The 18,591-nt window shown below is 37.0% G+C and overlaps 1 protein-coding gene across 8 annotated transcripts in view; it reads left to right on the forward strand.

The window, feature by feature from the left end:
- Positions 1-18,591, forward strand: part of acaca (acetyl-CoA carboxylase alpha) — a 59,073-nt gene that overhangs the window by 13,512 nt on the left and 26,970 nt on the right. For 3 of the 8 annotated variants that reach the window (XM_049475323.1, XM_049475309.1, XM_049475320.1), the window contains exons 10-32: positions 40-249; positions 1,826-1,996; positions 3,496-3,657; positions 3,867-4,030; positions 4,383-4,533; positions 4,673-4,776; positions 5,784-6,011; positions 6,136-6,286; positions 6,377-6,511; positions 7,144-7,290; positions 7,403-7,591; positions 8,823-8,923; positions 9,065-9,153; positions 9,907-10,031; positions 10,165-10,278; positions 10,948-11,061; positions 11,324-11,413; positions 12,424-12,542; positions 15,068-15,091; positions 16,340-16,465; positions 17,412-17,555; positions 17,897-17,999; positions 18,376-18,483. In XM_049475323.1, coding sequence (XP_049331280.1) covers positions 40-249; positions 1,826-1,996; positions 3,496-3,657; positions 3,867-4,030; positions 4,383-4,533; positions 4,673-4,776; positions 5,784-6,011; positions 6,136-6,286; positions 6,377-6,511; positions 7,144-7,290; positions 7,403-7,591; positions 8,823-8,923; positions 9,065-9,153; positions 9,907-10,031; positions 10,165-10,278; positions 10,948-11,061; positions 11,324-11,413; positions 12,424-12,542; positions 15,068-15,091; positions 16,340-16,465; positions 17,412-17,555; positions 17,897-17,999; positions 18,376-18,483 — 3,069 coding nt within the window. The remainder of the gene's footprint in view (positions 1-39; positions 250-1,825; positions 1,997-3,495; positions 3,658-3,866; positions 4,031-4,382; positions 4,534-4,672; positions 4,777-5,783; positions 6,012-6,135; positions 6,287-6,376; positions 6,512-7,143; positions 7,291-7,402; positions 7,592-8,822; positions 8,924-9,064; positions 9,154-9,906; positions 10,032-10,164; positions 10,279-10,947; positions 11,062-11,323; positions 11,414-12,423; positions 12,543-15,067; positions 15,092-16,339; positions 16,466-17,411; positions 17,556-17,896; positions 18,000-18,375; positions 18,484-18,591) is intronic. The other 5 variants (XM_049475325.1, XM_049475341.1, XM_049475351.1 and 2 more) reach the window with 2 other exon arrangements.

Consider the following 18,591-nt stretch of genomic DNA (forward strand, 5'->3'; position numbering starts at 1 on the left):
AGTGAATATGTTTTCTCAACGGACTGTTACACATCTTAGGTGCAAACGGAGGTTCCTGGCTCCCCGATATTCGTCATGCGCCTGGCTAAGCACGCACGCCACCTGGAGGTGCAGATCCTGGCAGATCAGTACGGAAACGCCATCTCCTTGTTCGGCAGAGACTGCTCCGTTCAGCGACGACACCAGAAAATCATAGAAGAGGCCCCTGCCACCATCGCCACCTCTGATGTGTTTGAGAATATGGAGGGGGTATATGGCCAGATTTTTTTTTATATCAACAATTCATATCATTAAATAGATACAGTAGCTAACTGTCCCACTGATTAGTGCAGCTGTTAGTGAATTGCTTGATTACTTCTCCTTTGTTGTGAAAGGAGTAAAAAGGAGAACAGTTGTAGCACATTTGACACTGGCCAATAAGTTCATAAAGTTTTACAAAAACTTAATTTTCATCAGTAAAATACTGTACTTAGTGGTTTTGCAGCTAAAAAAAAAGGTTGAGGTGAGAAGTCATTGTCCATAATTATTAGCAATATTTCACAGGTCTATGTGGCATTTAAGTTGCAATTGTTTTAAACTTATTAAAAACATTGTTTTTTAGACATGTTAGAATAATATCAATATAACATAAGGACAAATGTAAAATAAAAATATAAAATCTATTCTAAAATTAATAAAATGTTTGTCCATGAAATGAAAGTTAGCTAATAAATGAACATAATGAATTAATGAATTAATGATGTGTTATAACTTTGTTTTGTATGTTTTAGAGTTTAGCATATTGGGAGAAAAAAAACATAACTTGTATATGTTGTGCTATTACTGTTGCACACATCTCATTCAGTTTTTTTTTTTTATTTTAGCAGTATGCTAAATTAAGTTTAAGTGATTCCATTTAATTAATTCAATTCAATTAATTCAATTCAATTAATTAATTAATTTTTATTAGTGATTTAGATTTTTAGAATGCTCACAAGAGTGAGTTTTATCTATCATTTATCATATTGACCGATTATTCAGTCTGTTCAAGTCAGTCATTGGGCTTTAGTGCCTTATTGTTGTTCTTGTGTGTTTCTTTTCTTAAGTATTTTCCTTTGTTAAAAGTGTGGATTAGCACTATATTATCATAGTTTAATGTGTAGTTTCAATGTTTTATGGCTGAATTATTCATAGCAAGCATAAAAAAAGTAGTTTGTCTCAGTAGCTATCTTATCTAACTTTCCCGTTCCACCTTAAATGGTGCAACAGACAGCAGGGGCTGCAGCATTTAAGGTGAAAGAGAAAAATAAAATAAAATAAAAACTAATCAAAGCATTTCAACTTCTCATCACAGGGAAAATTTAGAATTTACAATGCACACAAGAGTGTGTTCTCTTAATTCTGTATAAGTTGTCAGTCAGTGGGTATCAGTGCCTTATTGTTATGTTTTTTTTTTTTTCTTAAGTATTTTCCTTGTTAAAAGTGTGGATTAACACTATATTACCATAGTTTAATGTGTAGTTCCAATGTTTTATGGCCGAATTGTTCATAACGAGTATAAAAAAGATTGCTAGTCGTTCTAGCTAACTTTCCTGTTCCACCTTTAATGGTGCAACAGACAGCAGGAGCTGCAGCATTTAAGGTGGAACAGAAAAATTAAATAAAATAAAAGCTAATCAAAGCTAATTTCAGCTTCTCATCCCAGAGACTTTTAGAATTTAGAATGCGCACAAGAGTGAGTTCTCTATTAATTCTGTATGAGTCGTCATATTGACAGATTATTCAGTCTGTTCAACTGAATCAGTGCCTTATTGTTGTTCTTGTGTGTGTGTGTTTTTTCTCTCAGTGTGCAGTGAAGCTGGCTAAGATGGTGGGCTATGTGAGCGCAGGCACAGTGGAGTATCTGTACAGTCAGGACGGCAGTTTCTACTTCCTAGAACTGAACCCACGTCTGCAGGTGGAACACCCCTGCACAGAGATGGTGGCTGACGTCAACCTTCCTGCTGCCCAGCTGCAGGTGTGTGTGTGTGTGTGTGTGTGTGTGTGTGTGTGTGTGTGTGTGTGTGTGTGTGTGTGTGTGTGTGTGTGTGTGTGTGTGTGTGTGTGTGTGTGTGTGTGTGTGTGTGTGTGTGTGTGTGTGCGTGTGTGCTTTTGTTTAAATGTGCGTTTAAAAGGCTGCAGATCAGTTCTCTATAGATAAGAGTACTGCAAATGTATTGTTTCTTTTTTTTTAAGGTGTGTGTGCATGCGTGTGTGTTTGACCATAAAACATGACGCATACACAGCACTTAGACTTGCCACCTCATCTTTTCTACCATTTAGCATTAGCCTTAAATGTCTTTGTCTCCACAGCAACCTCTAGAGTATAGTGCCTCTGTGTAGTGCTAGATCTGGGTCACTCTGGCTGCTGCTGAGGACAGTGGGCTACAGGGCCAATATGTGTGTGGGGGGAGGGTTAATGCTCTTACGTAACAAACTCTGTGATGGCTGCAACTCAGAAGAGACAGTGAGAGGGAAAGAAATAATTGCATAATGTTGCTGTGAATGAAAGAGAAAAATATATGGCAGGAGACCACCACTTTATTATAAACACCGTCTTGCTTCTACATTCACTGTCCATTTTTTCAGCTCCACTGGCCATATAGAAGCACTTTGACAGTAGTCCTTGCACACTTTATTATCCTCCTTTCTCCCTGTTTTTTAATAGCCAGGACCCCAGAGAACCACCACAGAGCAGCCATTATTTGGGTGGTGGGTCATTCTCAGCACTGCAGAATTATTGTGCTTGTATGAGTGGATCGGACAGAGTACTGCTGCTGTGGTTATTTTGTTCAAAATTAAGTTGATTTAAAGGTTGTAAACTCCATGACTCCAGAACATGTTTTTCAGAAATTCAAACTCCATGAAATATAAAAGCTTCACACAGATTCTAATGTCTTAAGTAGTCTTGGCCTCTGACTGGCGCAACTGTCTTATACAGCACTGGAAAAAATTAAGAGAGCACCTCAGTTTCTGCATCAGTTTCTCTTATTTTGCTATTTCTAGGTTTATGTTTGAGTAAAATGAACCATTGTTTAGAGGGTTTATTTGCAAAAAGACCCAAAATAATGCAAAGAAAACAAGTTAATATTAAAAAGATTAAGGAGTACAGAAATCAATATTTGGTGGAATAACACCAGTTTTTTTAATCACAGTTTTCGTGCATCTTACCATGTCCTCCTCCACCAGTTTTACACACTGCTTTTGGATAAGTTTATGCCACTTTTGGTGCAAAAATTCAAGCAGTTCAGTTTGGTTTGATGGCTTGTGATCATCCGTCTTCCTCTTAATTATAATCCAAAGGTTTTCAATTTGTTAAAATAAAAGAAACTCATCATTTTTAAGTGGTCTCTTATTTTTTTTTCCAGAGCTATATGTTGCCTACACTTTGCACAAACTTTGTGTGCACTGTATTTACCTGTAGATCAGGTGTTTTTAATGTATAACCTGTGTGAATGTGTTTTATGTGTGTTTCAGATTGCCATGGGCATCCCTCTGCACCGCATCAAGGACATCCGCATGCTGTACGGCATGCAGCCGTGGGGAGACTCAGCCATTGACTTTGAGGGGCTCTCTACCACCCCCTCCCCCCGAGGACATGTCATTGCAGCCCGTATCACCAGTGAAAACCCAGATGAGGTATGTGAGAGATCCCCCTGTTCTGGGGTGATAGATTCAACCCTGAATGGACAATATTTATGCCGTCACTACAAAGATCTCATAAACATGCATTCAGTAGGAAAGTGGCTGGATATATAGAAATAACTACTAAAGAGTAGATAGTTATGTGTGTGTGTGTGTGCGTGTGTGTGTGTTTGTGTAATTTGCTTATTTGTCTTCTAAACCAGGGGTTCAAGCCCAGTTCAGGGACTGTACAGGAGCTGAACTTCCGCAGCAACAAAAACGTGTGGGGCTACTTCAGCGTGGCAGCTGCAGGTGGGCTGCACGAGTTTGCAGATTCTCAGTTTGGACACTGCTTCTCATGGGGCGAGAACCGTGAAGAGGCTATCTCGTGAGTGTATACACACACACACACACACACTTCCTTGTAGCACAACTGCATAGTCAGTCAAATAATTATATTTAGGAATGATTTCCTATAAGCACATAGTAAATCAATTAGGAATGTGACAAGACAATAGATGGAGATGCACTGATGCCACTTTTTTGTATCTGATAACAGCAGAAAGCAGATGCTTTTATCTGGATTGTACAGATTGTTGCAGTCATTTGAAAGCTTTTTCAGGCCACTCAGACATCAAAATACAGCAATAATTTTTATTTTTATTCAAATTGTATACATTTTTATCCTTTTTTTTAATGCTTTTTTGATAAGACTGTTTAAAGGAGAGTTTTGTTTGCAGAAACATGGTGGTAGCTCTGAAAGAGCTGTCTATCAGAGGGGACTTCAGGACCACAGTGGAGTATCTGATCAAACTGCTGGAGACGGAGAGCTTCCAGCACAACAGCATTGACACCGGCTGGCTGGACAGACTCATCTCTGAGAAGATGCAGGTGCAGATTCTTCCACATGCCTAATTATACTATTGGAGATTAGTGGAGAACTGTATAATAGCGTACCATGCAACTGTTTTGAGATTGTAGAATTGCTGAATTTATCTTTTTCTCTCTTTCTCATTCTTCTGTGCACAAGGCGGAAAGGCCAGACACTATTTTGGGGATAGTGAGTGGAGCGCTGCATGTAGCAGACGTGAACTTCAGAAACAGCGTGTCTAACTTCCTGCATTCTCTAGAGAGGTAATTCTTAATCATTAATAATTCATTACAAATTACATGTAGACTCCACTGGAACCAACCCAATCTGAATCATCAAACCCTGAATTCTTCCTTCTAAAATACGTTTTTAAATATTGTTTTTAAATTCCTGCTATGCCAAGATCTAATGCCTCTTGTTTGTATTTTTTTTCTTTTTCTGCCATCTTTCTTTCTTTCTTTCTTTCTTTCTTTCTTTCTTTCTTCTCCTTTCCTTTTTTTCTTTCCTTCTCCTTTTCCTTCTTTCCTTCTCCTTTTCCTTCTTTCCTTCTTTTCTTCTCCTTCTTTCCTTCTTTCTTTTTCTTTCTTTCTTTCTTTCTTTCTTTCTTTCTTCGTCTTTCCTTCTCCTTCTTTCTTTCTCCTTCTTTTCTTCTCCTTCTTTTCTTCTCCTTCTTTTCTTCTTCTTCTTTCCTTCTTTTCTTCTCCTTCTTTCCTTCTTTCTTTCTCCGTCTTTCCTTTTCCTTCTTTCCTTCTTTTCTTCTCCTTTCTTTCTTTCTTTCTCCTTCTTTCTTTCCTTCTTTCTCCTTCTTTCCTTCTTTCTTTCTACTTCTTTCTTTCCTTCTTTCTTTCTCCTTTCCTTCTTTCTTTCTCTTCCTTCCCTTTTTTGTCATCGTTCTTTTACTCTGTTTTTCACTATTCTTTCCTTGCGCTTCCTTTTATTTCTCTTTTTTTCTTCTTTCTTTCTCTCTGCCTCTTATATTTTTGTTTCCTCCTTTTATTCAACATTTCTGTTTTTGCATTTCTTCTCTCCTTTTTCTGCCATTTGTAAATTCTTTCTTTTCTAATTTTTATATTTTTTATTTTTTTTCTCCCGTGTCCTTTCTTTTTCTATGCTTTTTATATTTTTCTTCCTGTTATTAATTATATCTATTTTTTATACTTTCTTTCTTTCTTTTTCTTTTTTTTCTTCCTTTTTTCTTGTTTGTCCTTGTTTTCTTCTTTTATTTTCTCTGCTTATTTCTGTTCTTCTTTCCCTCTGTCACCTTCTGTAGGGGTCAGGTGTTGCCTGCCAACACTCTGTTGAACACAGTGGATGCGGAGTTGATCTATGAGGGCACCAAGTATGTTCTGAAAGTGACCCGTCAGTCTCCCACCTCCTACGTGGTCATCATGAACCAGTCTTCAGTAGAGGTGGACGTCCACAGGCTGAGTGATGGGGGTCTGCTCCTGTCCTATGATGGCAGCAGCTACACCACATATATGAAGGAGGAGGTGGACAGGTATGACCCCTGTTACTATTATAGCCTGAAAACTAGTAAATAAATGGGATATATAATTGGTACAGTGACTTTACTTATAGTATATGCTGTTTATACATGATGTTTGTTCTATCTGTAACTGTAGGTACCGTATCACCATCGGTAATAAGACGTGTGTGTTTGAGAAGGAGAACGACCCGTCCCTGCTGCGCTCGCCATCTGCTGGAAAACTCATTCAGTACACTGTTGAAGATGGAGGCCATTTGTTTGCAGGACAGTGTTACGCTGAAATTGAGGTGATTTTCTGCATAACTTTTTTTGTGAATCCATGTTCCTCCTTTTAATAATGACGGTATTGATGGTGATTGTGTGTGTCTGTGTTACAGGTGATGAAGATGGTGATGACACTGACTGCAATGGAGTCTGGCTGTATCCACTATGTAAAGAGAGCAGGAGCGGTTCTGGAACCAGGCTGTGTCATCGCTAAACTACAGTTAGATGACCCCAGCAGAGTCCAGCAGGTAAGATTGTGTTTTTTAACTTTGTGGGTGTATCTGTAGTAGGGGTGGGCGGTATGGCCCTGAAATAATAACGATGAAGAATACACTACAGCAACAAAATGAAAACTAAATTTTATTATTGCATACGATACAATATGGCACACCCCTAACTGAGATACTAAAAAATACAAAAGTTTTATCTGAGTTGTAACAAAAGTCAATGATCCAGAATGTCATGATACTAATGATGCACTCCAAATATCTCCATATATCCAGGATTAAAGTAAAATGTACTTCATATAGTAGATATATAATGGGAAATGAGAACAGTGTGAATTTTTCTTTTGCTAAAAACAGTAAAAAAGTAATACCCTGGTGTGATAATTGTGGTGGGTGATAAGGCACGATATTTCAGGGTATAGTTTCGTTCACGATATTCAAAAATGTTGGCGATATTATCGTGTACGATACGATATGGCACCCCCCTAATCTGTAGATCTATCTAAAATAACATTTATTTCAAAAAGAAGGTAATGTTAAGGATGACCCCTTTGTGTTAAGAGGTTATGATTTACTGGAACATTTAATATCTATTGGCTGTAACAAACAGCAATGTACAGTTTAATTTACTTCTTTGTGTATGTGTGTTCCAGGCGGAGTTACACACAGGAGCTTTGCCCAATGTCCAAGCCGTGGCTCTCAGAGGAGAGAAGCTGCACAGAGTCTTCCACAATACCCTGGACCACCTGGTGCACATCATGAACGGCTTCTGTTTGCCAGAGCCCTTCTTCAGTGCTAAAGTAAAGACTGGCTACTTATTTGGTGCTTACTCATTTGCTTATTCTAGATATAACAGTAATTGTAATTACTGAGAAAACAAATATTAGCAAGCTGTTTTGTGCATGTCCTCAGCTGAAGGAGTGGGTTGAGCGTCTGATGAAGACCCTGCGGGACCCCTCTCTCCCCCTGCTGGAGCTGCAGGACATCATGACCAGCGTGTCTGGCCGAATCCCTCCTGCAGTTGAGAAGGCCATTAAGAAAGAGATGGCTCAGTACGCCAGCAATATCACCTCTGTGCTCTGCCAATTCCCCAGCCAACAGGTACACACACACACACACACACACACACACTTTTATACCTTTATATGCATACTCTTTCTAAATATAATTAATCCTTTTGGGCCCTGCTTAAATTACAATGGACATCATGTAGTTTCTTTTGCAAAGAACACTAAGACCTGTTGTCCATTACAAAAGATCATAAACCAGCCAATGAAACAGTAGCTTAGCTCTGCCCACTGCACTGGACAAAAAAAATGAGCAACTTAGACATTAGGGCTTGTCAGCACTACAGAGCAAATGAGGCAAAATAATACATGCTCATTTTTTTTTATTAATTCTGAGATTTAGAACACTTTTTTCATGTTAAGGAATAAAATTCCTATGTATAAGTGTCTTAGTTTGTGTGCATTACAGACAGAAAACATAATTCTTACAATTTTAATCACTGGAACATAAATCAGGTCTGAAAGGGTTAATATACATATTTTTTTAGTCTGAGCCATTACCTTAAAATAACAGCTTCACTATCCTTGTGATTCTCCACTTGCTTGTAATATAGATAATAGCATATTTCCCATGGCTATTCAAAAGTCATCTTGCCAGAAACTGCACTATGTAACTCTGGTACAGTGGGCAGGATGCTGTATCGTATTAAACTCTAGTCATAATTATGTAAAATTTTAAACAGGTTTATAGTAAAAAAGAAAGAAAAATGGATACATTTCTGAGTGTTCTAAATCTGGCAAAAATGAATAGACCTAAACTCTTCAGGGATTGATGGTAGCTCACCAGAAGCAGTCACACAGTAGCATTGAATACACAGCAGCCACTGAACACCCTGATTTGCCACTTCTATCTACGTTTTACTGTGCTGTTTGTGCTGTTGAGAACAGTCAACCAATAAAAAAAGAAGTTCCAGTCAAAACTAGGCCAGGGGTCAGAAACTAATCAGTGATTTATGATCTACACACAGGCTGAGCTATTGTTAATGACGGTAGATTAGGGATACAGTATGTTATTGCCTCTACAGTGAAGCTCTTAGTTTGATTGATTAGATTAATAAAGTGGTTAGAGGGAGGAAGTGCAAGAAAAGGTGTTCTAATTATGTAAGTGGTGAAGGTACTTTTATATTATGGTATAATAAAATAGATCAGTTTAGAAACCCTTTGTAGATGTTCTGTAGATTTATTTGTTTATTTTATTGCTCTGCACCAATTATTAAACATACATTTGTTCTCTTGGTTTTTTTTTTTTTTTTTTTTTTTTTAAGATTGCCAACATTCTGGACAGTCACGCTGCTACACTGAACAGGAAGTCAGAACGTGAGGTCTTTTTCATGAACACCCAGAGCATTGTACAGCTCGTCCAAAAGTAAGTACACACATATTCTTGCCTTGCTACTGATATTACAGGATTACTTCCCTTATGAAATATATTAGGATATATTTGTGTGCGTGTGTATGACTGTCTCTGCTCATTTATGCACATTTCTATATATTTATTTCTCTTAAGGTATCGCAGTGGTATCCGTGGTCATATGAGGGCAGTGGTGATGGACCTCCTGAGGCAGTACTTAAAGGTGGAGGTGCAGTTTCAACATGGTGAGACTTTCCTCTTTAGGCCACTTAAATTTCCTATTATGACTGATATGACACAAAGGCCCCGGTATTCACATTTGCTATTAATATGCATTTTAAATCATTGGCTATTAAGTGATGAGCGTACGAATTACAAGTACAAATGTAAATTGTAGACCCATTGTAGTATAATGAACTGGCCAGGAACTTAATTTTGTACACTTGTGGCACTGGGACTTAATGTAACCCCAAAATTAAAAGATTAAGAGTTGTGTCCGAGCACTTTTTTTCCATATTTCATACAATATAACAGCTTGAAGTCTGAATGAAACTGACAGTGTAATATGTAGTGTGCAAAATGTGTAATTATAAGAGTTGAATAAGTGTTTTTTTAAAACAACAACAGGTTGTTTATCTTTGTTTTATCTTAACTGCTAGCACTAAAATTAACTGAATATATTAGCACAAGGACTTTGCCCCAGTAGTCACAGCATCTAAACTTAATTGAGCTGCAGAAACGCATGATAACCAGTAAAAATGTCTGTTTTGTGACCACTCATGGTTATACTGGTTGTTAACAGAGCTGAAAAATTATACAAATGCATTACTATTTCCTCTCCTCCTGTTTTGGGTTGAAGTTGCAGTTCCTAACTCATCCACAAGATGGCACTCCAACATCAGCACATTTTTCCTTTTTGTTTTGCACATATTGCCGTATTTGCAACATTTCTCTTTAAACATATTTTTATATGTGTGTGTCCTGCATTTGTTTTTCAGGACACTATGACAAGTGTGTTTTTGCACTGCGTGAAGAGAACAAAGGAGACATGGCCAATGTGCTCAACTATATCTTCTCTCACGCTAAGGTCACTAAGAAGAACTCTCTGGTCACCATGCTGATTGTGAGTACACACAGAAATACTTAGAGAAAAATGGAGACACTTCATTGATATTGTATGGTAGCTGTAATTAAATTAATAGTTATATTTGTATTTTTAGCTTTGTTCATTCTCTGTCTCTTTTTTTTCTGTTTAGGATCAGCTGTGTGGGAGGGACCCTACACTGACAGATGAGCTCATGGCCATCCTTACTGAACTCACACAGCTCAGCAAGACTACCAATGCCAAAGTGGCGCTGCGTGCCCGCCAGGTGCGCCTGCACCAACACACCAGTTTCTGTGCTGTTTAAAAAACACTGTAAACTGGACATGCTAAATTGTGTTACATTGTGGTAAAAATGTAAAACCATCGGTTTTAATAAGGGGCCAGGTACAAATGCTTAAAATGTTCCTTAAAGCAGCATTTTTGTCTTAAAATAAGAACTACACTCAACTATAAGAACTGTTATACTTATCTGTAATAGGGAGAGTAGCATATGTGTCCTCTGTGCAAAGACACAATTTAGTAATATTACTCTACATGACTAGTTAAACTCAGCCAGTTTGCATTGCTTTCCATGTAGGAACTGATTAGTAGTCAGTAATAATAATCAATAATAAACTTTATTTATATAGCACCTTTCATACATAAAAATGCAGCTCAAAGTGCTTCACAATGAAATTAAATAAAACAGAAAAACAGTATAAAAACTAAATGAAAGGCATTAAAAATTGAAATACAATAGAATAAAATAAACATAAAAAAAAACAAAAAACAAAGTAGTTTGTAGGGTGTAATAGAATACAGATGGTTATATAGATGGTTAAGGTTACCAGACAGTTAACTGAAAGTCTGACCATGTAAAGGCCTGTGTGATTCTGAAATTGTGGATCTTTGTAAATCAGTAGTTGTGCTAATCAGTGTACTCGTCTCTGTTCAGGTGCTGATTGCGTCTCATCTGCCCTCATATGAGCTGCGGCACAATCAGGTGGAGTCCATCTTCCTCTCAGCCATCGACATGTACGGACACCAGTTCTGCATCGAGAACCTACAGGTGGGTCTAAAGCAGGGTGTCTGTTTCTAGCTACTGAGGGCCAGCCTCTATCTACTAGACCACCTTGGTAAATTAAAGTGAATTCTGAAAGGCCATCTGCTGTTCACCCTTAGAACTTTTGCTAGAGAATTTTAAACGTCACAGTGTTTAATTAATGCCTCTTTATTAAATCGCTGATTAATTATCTGAACAGAATTATCTGATTGTTGAGGTTTGATTAATGAAATATGAAAAATTGTCCCCCTGTTTTATTTCTATCCAGAAACTGATTCTCTCTGAGACATCCATCTTTGACGTGCTGCCCAATTTCTTCTACCACAGTAACCAAGTGGTGAGAATGGCTGCTCTGGAGGTAAGAGGAGAATGACATCATTCATTTGGCAAAAATAGGAATCGAAATGTTTATTTAAATGTATTGTTCTAGCATTTTATTTTTACTTGTTAGGAATGTAGTAAATTCTGAATTACGACTGGTATTAATGATGATGACTAATATGTTTAGAATCAGTTATTCAGTCCATTTTAATTTTGATTAATTAGTTGAGCTGAAAAAGAAAAGGTGCAGCTGTTACTTGATCTAAATAATTAATCTGCTGTTTTTGTGTTTATTGTAGTTTTGATAATATATTTATTTTTATGAAAAGGGTACTCATCTGAATTAATCTACAAATTACATTTTAGGGGCATTTATCAGGGTCCAAGCACTCTGCCTATCATTTTTGTTCTACTAAATATGGTGGAACATTTATGCTTGTTCAAAAGGGAGATTTCTATCCCTATATTTTAGTCTCAAAATGCACAATTTCATGTTGTCCTACAAAAGCCCTCTACATGGGTTTCTAAACAGGGCTTTTTCCCTGCTCAAGCATTTTTAATATCTGTAATTCATGTCTTAATTACCACAAAAAATTACCATAATGCTTTATACAAAAGGTTAAATATTGAACAAATGTTGGTTGTTTTGTCCAAAACTGTGAACTCATCAAGCTAGTGTTCTGAGTATGGTATACTCACTTCATAGTAAATTATGCATTATCAACATGCATGCTACAACTGCATGACCTGTCTCGCACATGCACAGAAAGAGAAGTCAAAAGTTAAAGCAGACTCTACCACCCAGAAGAAATTTCCATCATTAAATACAACATATTTTATGATTGTTTTAAATTGATCAGTAAAATTGCAGGTAAAATTAGTTCAACCACAGTGCCAGGTATTACTCTGCTACTATGGTAGGTGAGCTCTGTTTTCCACATATTCCAAGCGCAGTTAAGGGTATTAATGTTGAGTTATGTACAACCCCGTACTGTACTTCAAGCCTGCAGCTTAAGAGGGTAAATCATCTCTTTGCTATCTTCTCAGGTGTACGTTCGGAGAGCCTACATTGCGTACGAGCTCAACAGCGTCCAGCACCGCCAGCTGAAGGACAACACCTGCATCGTGGAGTTCCAGTTCATGCTGCCCACCTCACATCCCAACAGGTGCCTCAAGACATCCCTAACTTTCTGAAGCTCACGTTTCACCTTACCTCACCTCATCTCACCTCATCCCAGCCCAGCCCAGCCCAGCCCACCTACTTTGCCTAATTAGCACAGTGGAGGAGGATTTATGCAGCATTTTAAGCTATTGTCCTTTACCTCATTCACGGCTCATCTTATCTATCTGTGCAGTATCAATGTGTGCAGTGTGTGTCTAGTTCATTCTCTTCATCACTCCGCTTCAGATTTAGTTTAAATTCCAAATAAAGGGTGTTCATAACTGTTTCAGATTCCTAAAACTTCAGTAGGATTTGAGCCTGTCTAACATGTTGACTCTGATTGGCTGCTTATCTGTACTCTTCCATGCCTTTGCTCTGTCAAGCACAGGAACTCGAGCTGATCTAGAAAAATCAAATTCATTAGCCAAGACATGTTTAGTGTCCTGCGCTTTATCCTACTACTCTTTGTATCCTGCAGACAGTAATCATCACACACAGTCAGTAGATGGCGCTCTTTCTCTGCATCACTCCCAACATCAGTGATGCTGGCAGGAGTCTGTTGACTGACTTCACATGTATTGATAGAGGGAATTCTAGTAAGTGGGTGGGTTAATTGACTCGGGTAAATTGGGGTTAAAATTGGGTACAAATGTAATACAACAAAAAAAGAAAGCAACTTAAACATGTCTTGGTTGACTGACTGTTGGTGTGACCGAAATGGATTTACATTTTAGGTCACTATTGTGTATGTTTTAAAAATTTTCTCTGACTGTCTGAATCATAAATAATCATAAAAATATTTTGAGGGCACTTTTAATGACTGTGCCACAGGATTTGGCAAATTTCCCATGTTTTCTCATAGTTTACCAATTTCACGACTAGCACAAGGATTTAACCTTAACTCAGAACTAGGGGTGGGCAGTATGGCCCTGAAATAATATCACGATATCACAATATTATACGAGATTTACAAAAAAATATTTTAAGAATACACTACTACAACAAAATAAAAACAGCAAAAAAAAGTAATACCCTGGTGTGATAATAGTGGTGGGTGATAAGGCACGATATTTCAGGGTATAGTTTTGTTCACGATATTCAAAAATGTTGGCGATATTATCGTGTACGATACGATATGGCACACCCCTACTCAGAACTCACTTTTTGTGTGTATGATTTAAACTCAGCTCAGACACTTGGATATGTGTTTATGCGACTGGTTCTGAGCCATGTTCTTGATAAAGGTGTCCAAATCCAAATAGTGTTTCTAGCAACTAAATAGTCATTTTCTCTACACATCACAATACTAACTATGGAGTTGGGATCCATTTCCGTCAAATTATATGTTTAAGGGAAGAGGGTAGTTGCGTAAAATGGATATTTTGCATATTTCTATACCTAAGTGTCTCTCTCTGGAAGTGTTAAGCCTAACAGTTAAACAGTTATTATACTTAATATTTAATATTAATATTAATTAATATTAATATTTTATTAAATACTACAGAAAATTTCTGTTGTCATAGCTTTCATCCTCATTTTAAAGGTGTGATAAAGAATGCATTTATTGAGCAAATACACTAAGGGTTAGTTTCCCAGGCAGGGATTAGTCAAAAACTATATTTTCCTTTCAGTGAAAAATCTTAATTTAAATTTATGTTTATTTTTTACATCTAGGCATAATCCCTGGCTAGTTAACTGTCCTTATATGTCCAAATGTTTGTGGACACCCCCTTTATTGAATGCATTCAAATATTTTAGGTTGCCCACATTGGTGACACTAATGACTAGTCGCTTCAGAGATGTAATGCTAATAGAAATATTGGAAGGAGCAGCATCATACTTCTAGAGAGCACAGTTCCACTGCTCCACAGCTCAATGCTGGGGGATTTATACCCCCTCTAGTTTACACCTGGCGTTAGGCATGCTGCCAATAGGCTCATGTTTATCTGCTCCAAATAGTCCTATTCTATTGGGACTAAACAAGCATGGAGTGTGTGTGCATGGAATAGAAATAAATAGTCTGCCTATTATGAAAGTTGTATGCTGGTGATGATAAATCAAAAATTAATCCTAGAAAGCATACAGCGCTTCTGTTTGTGCTTGACATGAAATTCTGCACTGCTAAGCAAAACTTAAACTCATACTGTCACTGTCATTTGCATTTGCATGCCTCACATTTGACCTGTTTCGCCTCTTCTCTTTTTGTGAGCAAGAGTGTGAACAGAGCTCTGATTCTGTCATGTCGTCTTGGGATACTGTGAATGACGCCATGCAGTTTCTGCATGTGTGTGTACGAGAGGAAGCAGTCTTTAAGGAAGCACATGTGTGTGTGTGTGGCATAGGAAATTGTTAGAATGACATTTTCAAATTCACTGTTTATCAGATCTGATGTTTTGTAATATTTTTAATTTGTAAGAGATAATGTACCAGGTATACTGTATAGCCACACAGCACATACCATTAAAGTCTGCTTTCTGTCAGTCTTGGCCTGAGACTAACCAATCAGTAATCAATTTTATTTGATTGCAGAGGGAACATCCCCACGTTAAACAGGTATAGTACACATTCTTTCTACTGTCAACCAATGTATAGTCACCTGTACTGTGTAGTCTAGACCTAGAAAAACTAGTCTAAGCAAGGCAGCATGGGCAAACTCTGCTCTTGGGAGATTTACTGCATTTTACAGTCAATTGTACAAGCATTGTAATAAAGGTACATTGTAGACTACAACAAAAATATATATATTGGCATATAAAAAAAGAGTTAAGAGTAAAACTTAAGAGTATTAAATATTACTGAACAATATTTTAGATTTCAGCTTTGTAAAAGAAACATGGTATTGATCACAAGTCTTCAAACCAGGCTGAACTGCTTGAATTTTTGTACCAGGAGTGGCATAAAGTTATCCAAAAGCAGTGTGTAAGACTGGTGGAGGAGAACATGCCAAGATGCATGAAAACTGTGATTAAAAACCAGGGTTATTCCACCAAACATGTATTTTTGAACTGAATTTTTTAAAACTTTATGAATATGAACTTATTTTCTAAGCATTATTTGAGGTCTGAAAGCTCTGCATCTTATTTGTTATTTCAGACATTTCTCATTTTCTGCAAGTAAATGCTCCAAATGCCAATATTTGTTTTATTTGGATTTGGGAGAATGGTTGTCCATAGTTTATAGAATAAAACAACAATGTTCATTTTACTGAAACATATACCTATAAATAGCAAAATCAGAAAAACTTAAATAGTCTCTTAATTTTTTTTTGAGCTGTATAGTTGTTATTATGGCCACTCATAGAAGTTTTGGCTCATCTGTTTACTCATATGTGAGTTCAGGGAAAAAACTCATTTTAGCTTTAATTATTAGCTCCAACAGTTAAAACTTGTGGACCTGTGTAAAACACATGCAGTTTTTCTTAGTTTGAGAGGTGGTTTGCCCGTGCTGTCGTTTGTCCCACCTGTTTGTCCATCAAAATGAAGGCTGCTGTAGCAGGGTGATTTCACCAGTCTGAAGCTAATTTGTATTCCTGTGGTTTATTGCACCTCAATCTCAATCTGTGCGACTTGGATGTGTGTTTGTTTCATTAGAAATTCTTGTTTGTTGTCCACATCATTTGTGTTTGTATCAGTTTGTGTGTGTGTGTATGAGTATGCACACTCTAAACGCCCTGCTGTTAATTTAGTGCCATGTATTATAGTCTAGACATCCCGCTGGGTTTGAATTAAGTGTCTAATTATGGTGTTTTTAATTGTGAAGCGCTCCCCACTGAGTGTGACTGTGTGCCAAATGTTCTCTCAGGAAAAAATCCCTGCCACTACAGGACAACAAAACAGCAGCTAACAAAGCTAACAGCTGTGTGAGTGATGCTAGCAGAGTTAGCATTTGCACAGCTACAGCTAGTGACCTAGCCATGAGTGAAGACAGGTAGAGTGCTAGTGCTCTTCTAAGTCTCAGGTTAGCTTAGCCATGAAGAAACATTGCATTCAGACTTTCTAACATGGGCTAACACTGAATGCAAGTTATTGGGAGCTAGATAGCTAGCATTTTTTTTTTATTTTAATATTATTTGGTAATATAAAACCGGGGTTAAGGGTTTGTTTTTGTTGAAAAACTGGATCTTTTCTGTACTCTTTTGAAGAGTACTTTGTGGGTAAAGGGGTTCTCAGGTGCCATTTCAGCTAACTTGCTGAGTTAGTTTTTCTGCTTCTGTGGTTTCTTTTCCTGTGAGTTCTGTGACATTTTTACAGGTTTACAAAGAACTTAAAATTAACAGGCCTGTCACGATAATTACGCTATCGACTTATCATACAATAAATTGTCATGACCTCAATCATTTTTGCTCACCTCAATATTGCACATTGTGTTTATTTAATGTGGATTGCAATATTATTATTATTATTATTATTATTATTATTATTTCTTTTTTTTGTTTCATTGAGTCTTAATATATTGTGCATAAATAAATAAAATAATTAATTAATTACTTAAATTTATCATTATACTTGTGTCATAAAACAGGGCATTAAATTGATAATGAAATTGTCCAAAAAAGTTATTGTGACAGGCCTAACTTAACACCTTTCAAATCTCATTTTGGGAGCATTTATGACCTATACATTTATTACGTACGCACTTTTACTTATTTTTGTTCACATTGTCTCCTTACAAGCTGTCGCAATTAAGTTATTGGACATTTTAAGATTTTTTTCATATTCATAAAGCAGCTTATGAGGACACAATACTTTTCTATCAACTTTAAACTTTAAAGACGTATAGTGTTTAAAGTGTTTGTAATACCAGTATTGTGTGGTTTATTGACCGTATATATATATGTGTGTTTGTATTTTTGTTTGTGTGTTTGGGCTCTCAGAATGTCCTTTTCGTCCAACCTGAACCACTACGGCATGGTTCACGTGGCCAGTGTGAGCGATGTTCTGCTGGACACTTCTTTCACCCCACCCTGCCAGCGCATGGGAGCCATGGTGTCTTTCCGCTCCTTCCAAGAGTTCACCAGGTAAGTTTTTGTGTGTGGGTGTGAGTGTGAGTGTGTGTATGAACCTACTGTGTAATATCTGCCCCCCAAAAATATATTTTTGATGATGTTTTTTTAGTGATATGTTTATTAAATTCAGATGCAGCCATGCAAGGAAATATTTAAAATAATAATAAATTGTGTTTTTGACTTACTAATTTAGTCTTTTTTGCAGTACCATCCAATTTTCCTATTTGTGTCGAAGATCCATGAAACAAATATCCTACATACATATGCTATGTATATAAATATTACACGTATGAAAGATCTGAATAACAACAAGAAAGAATTAGCATTCAAAAAAGTATATTGTTTCATTTTAGGAACATTAAAGACGTTCTCAGCTGTTTCTCAGACTCTCCCCCTACAAGCCCCTCCTTCCCTGAAGGGGGAAACCCTGTGCTGTATGGTGAAGAAGATAACAAGGTGAGAACTTATCCAAAGAACTTCTTTTAATGTCATGTTTCTAAATGAAAAATGCTCAGAGCCCAAAAATCACATTCATAAACTACAGAATGCATTCACATCATATCCCTGAACCACAGAATGTCTAAACATAACATTCCTAAACTAAAGAATTTCCTATTTCTGAACACCACGTTCCAAAACTAGAGGAATGTCCAGTGCATACACCTTACATTCATAAAACAGAGAATGTCCAGACACCACATGCCATTACTTTGTAATTCTATACAAACATTGATTTGGTTACAAAAAGTCTGTCCATTGTCAAAAAAGCAGGTATTTAAACAGAAGAACTTCTTTTGTTGTGTTAAATACTGTTATTTCTTTGTGTTTACAGAGCATTCAAGACGAGCCTATCCACATTCTTAATGTGGCGATTAAGACAGACAGCGACATTGATGATGATGGCCTCGCTGCCATGTTCCGAGAGTTCACCCAGACTAAAGTGAGCCTCATTGTTCAATAAATATTCACTTTTCTTGTCACTTTTCAGTTAAATAAAGAAAGAAATACAATTGATTCATGCTCCTCAGCATGTTGCTTAGTATGTAGA

Source organism: Astyanax mexicanus, chromosome 1, assembly GCF_023375975.1.
Source record: "Astyanax mexicanus isolate ESR-SI-001 chromosome 1, AstMex3_surface, whole genome shotgun sequence".
Taxonomy (NCBI): domain Eukaryota; kingdom Metazoa; phylum Chordata; class Actinopteri; order Characiformes; family Acestrorhamphidae; genus Astyanax; species Astyanax mexicanus.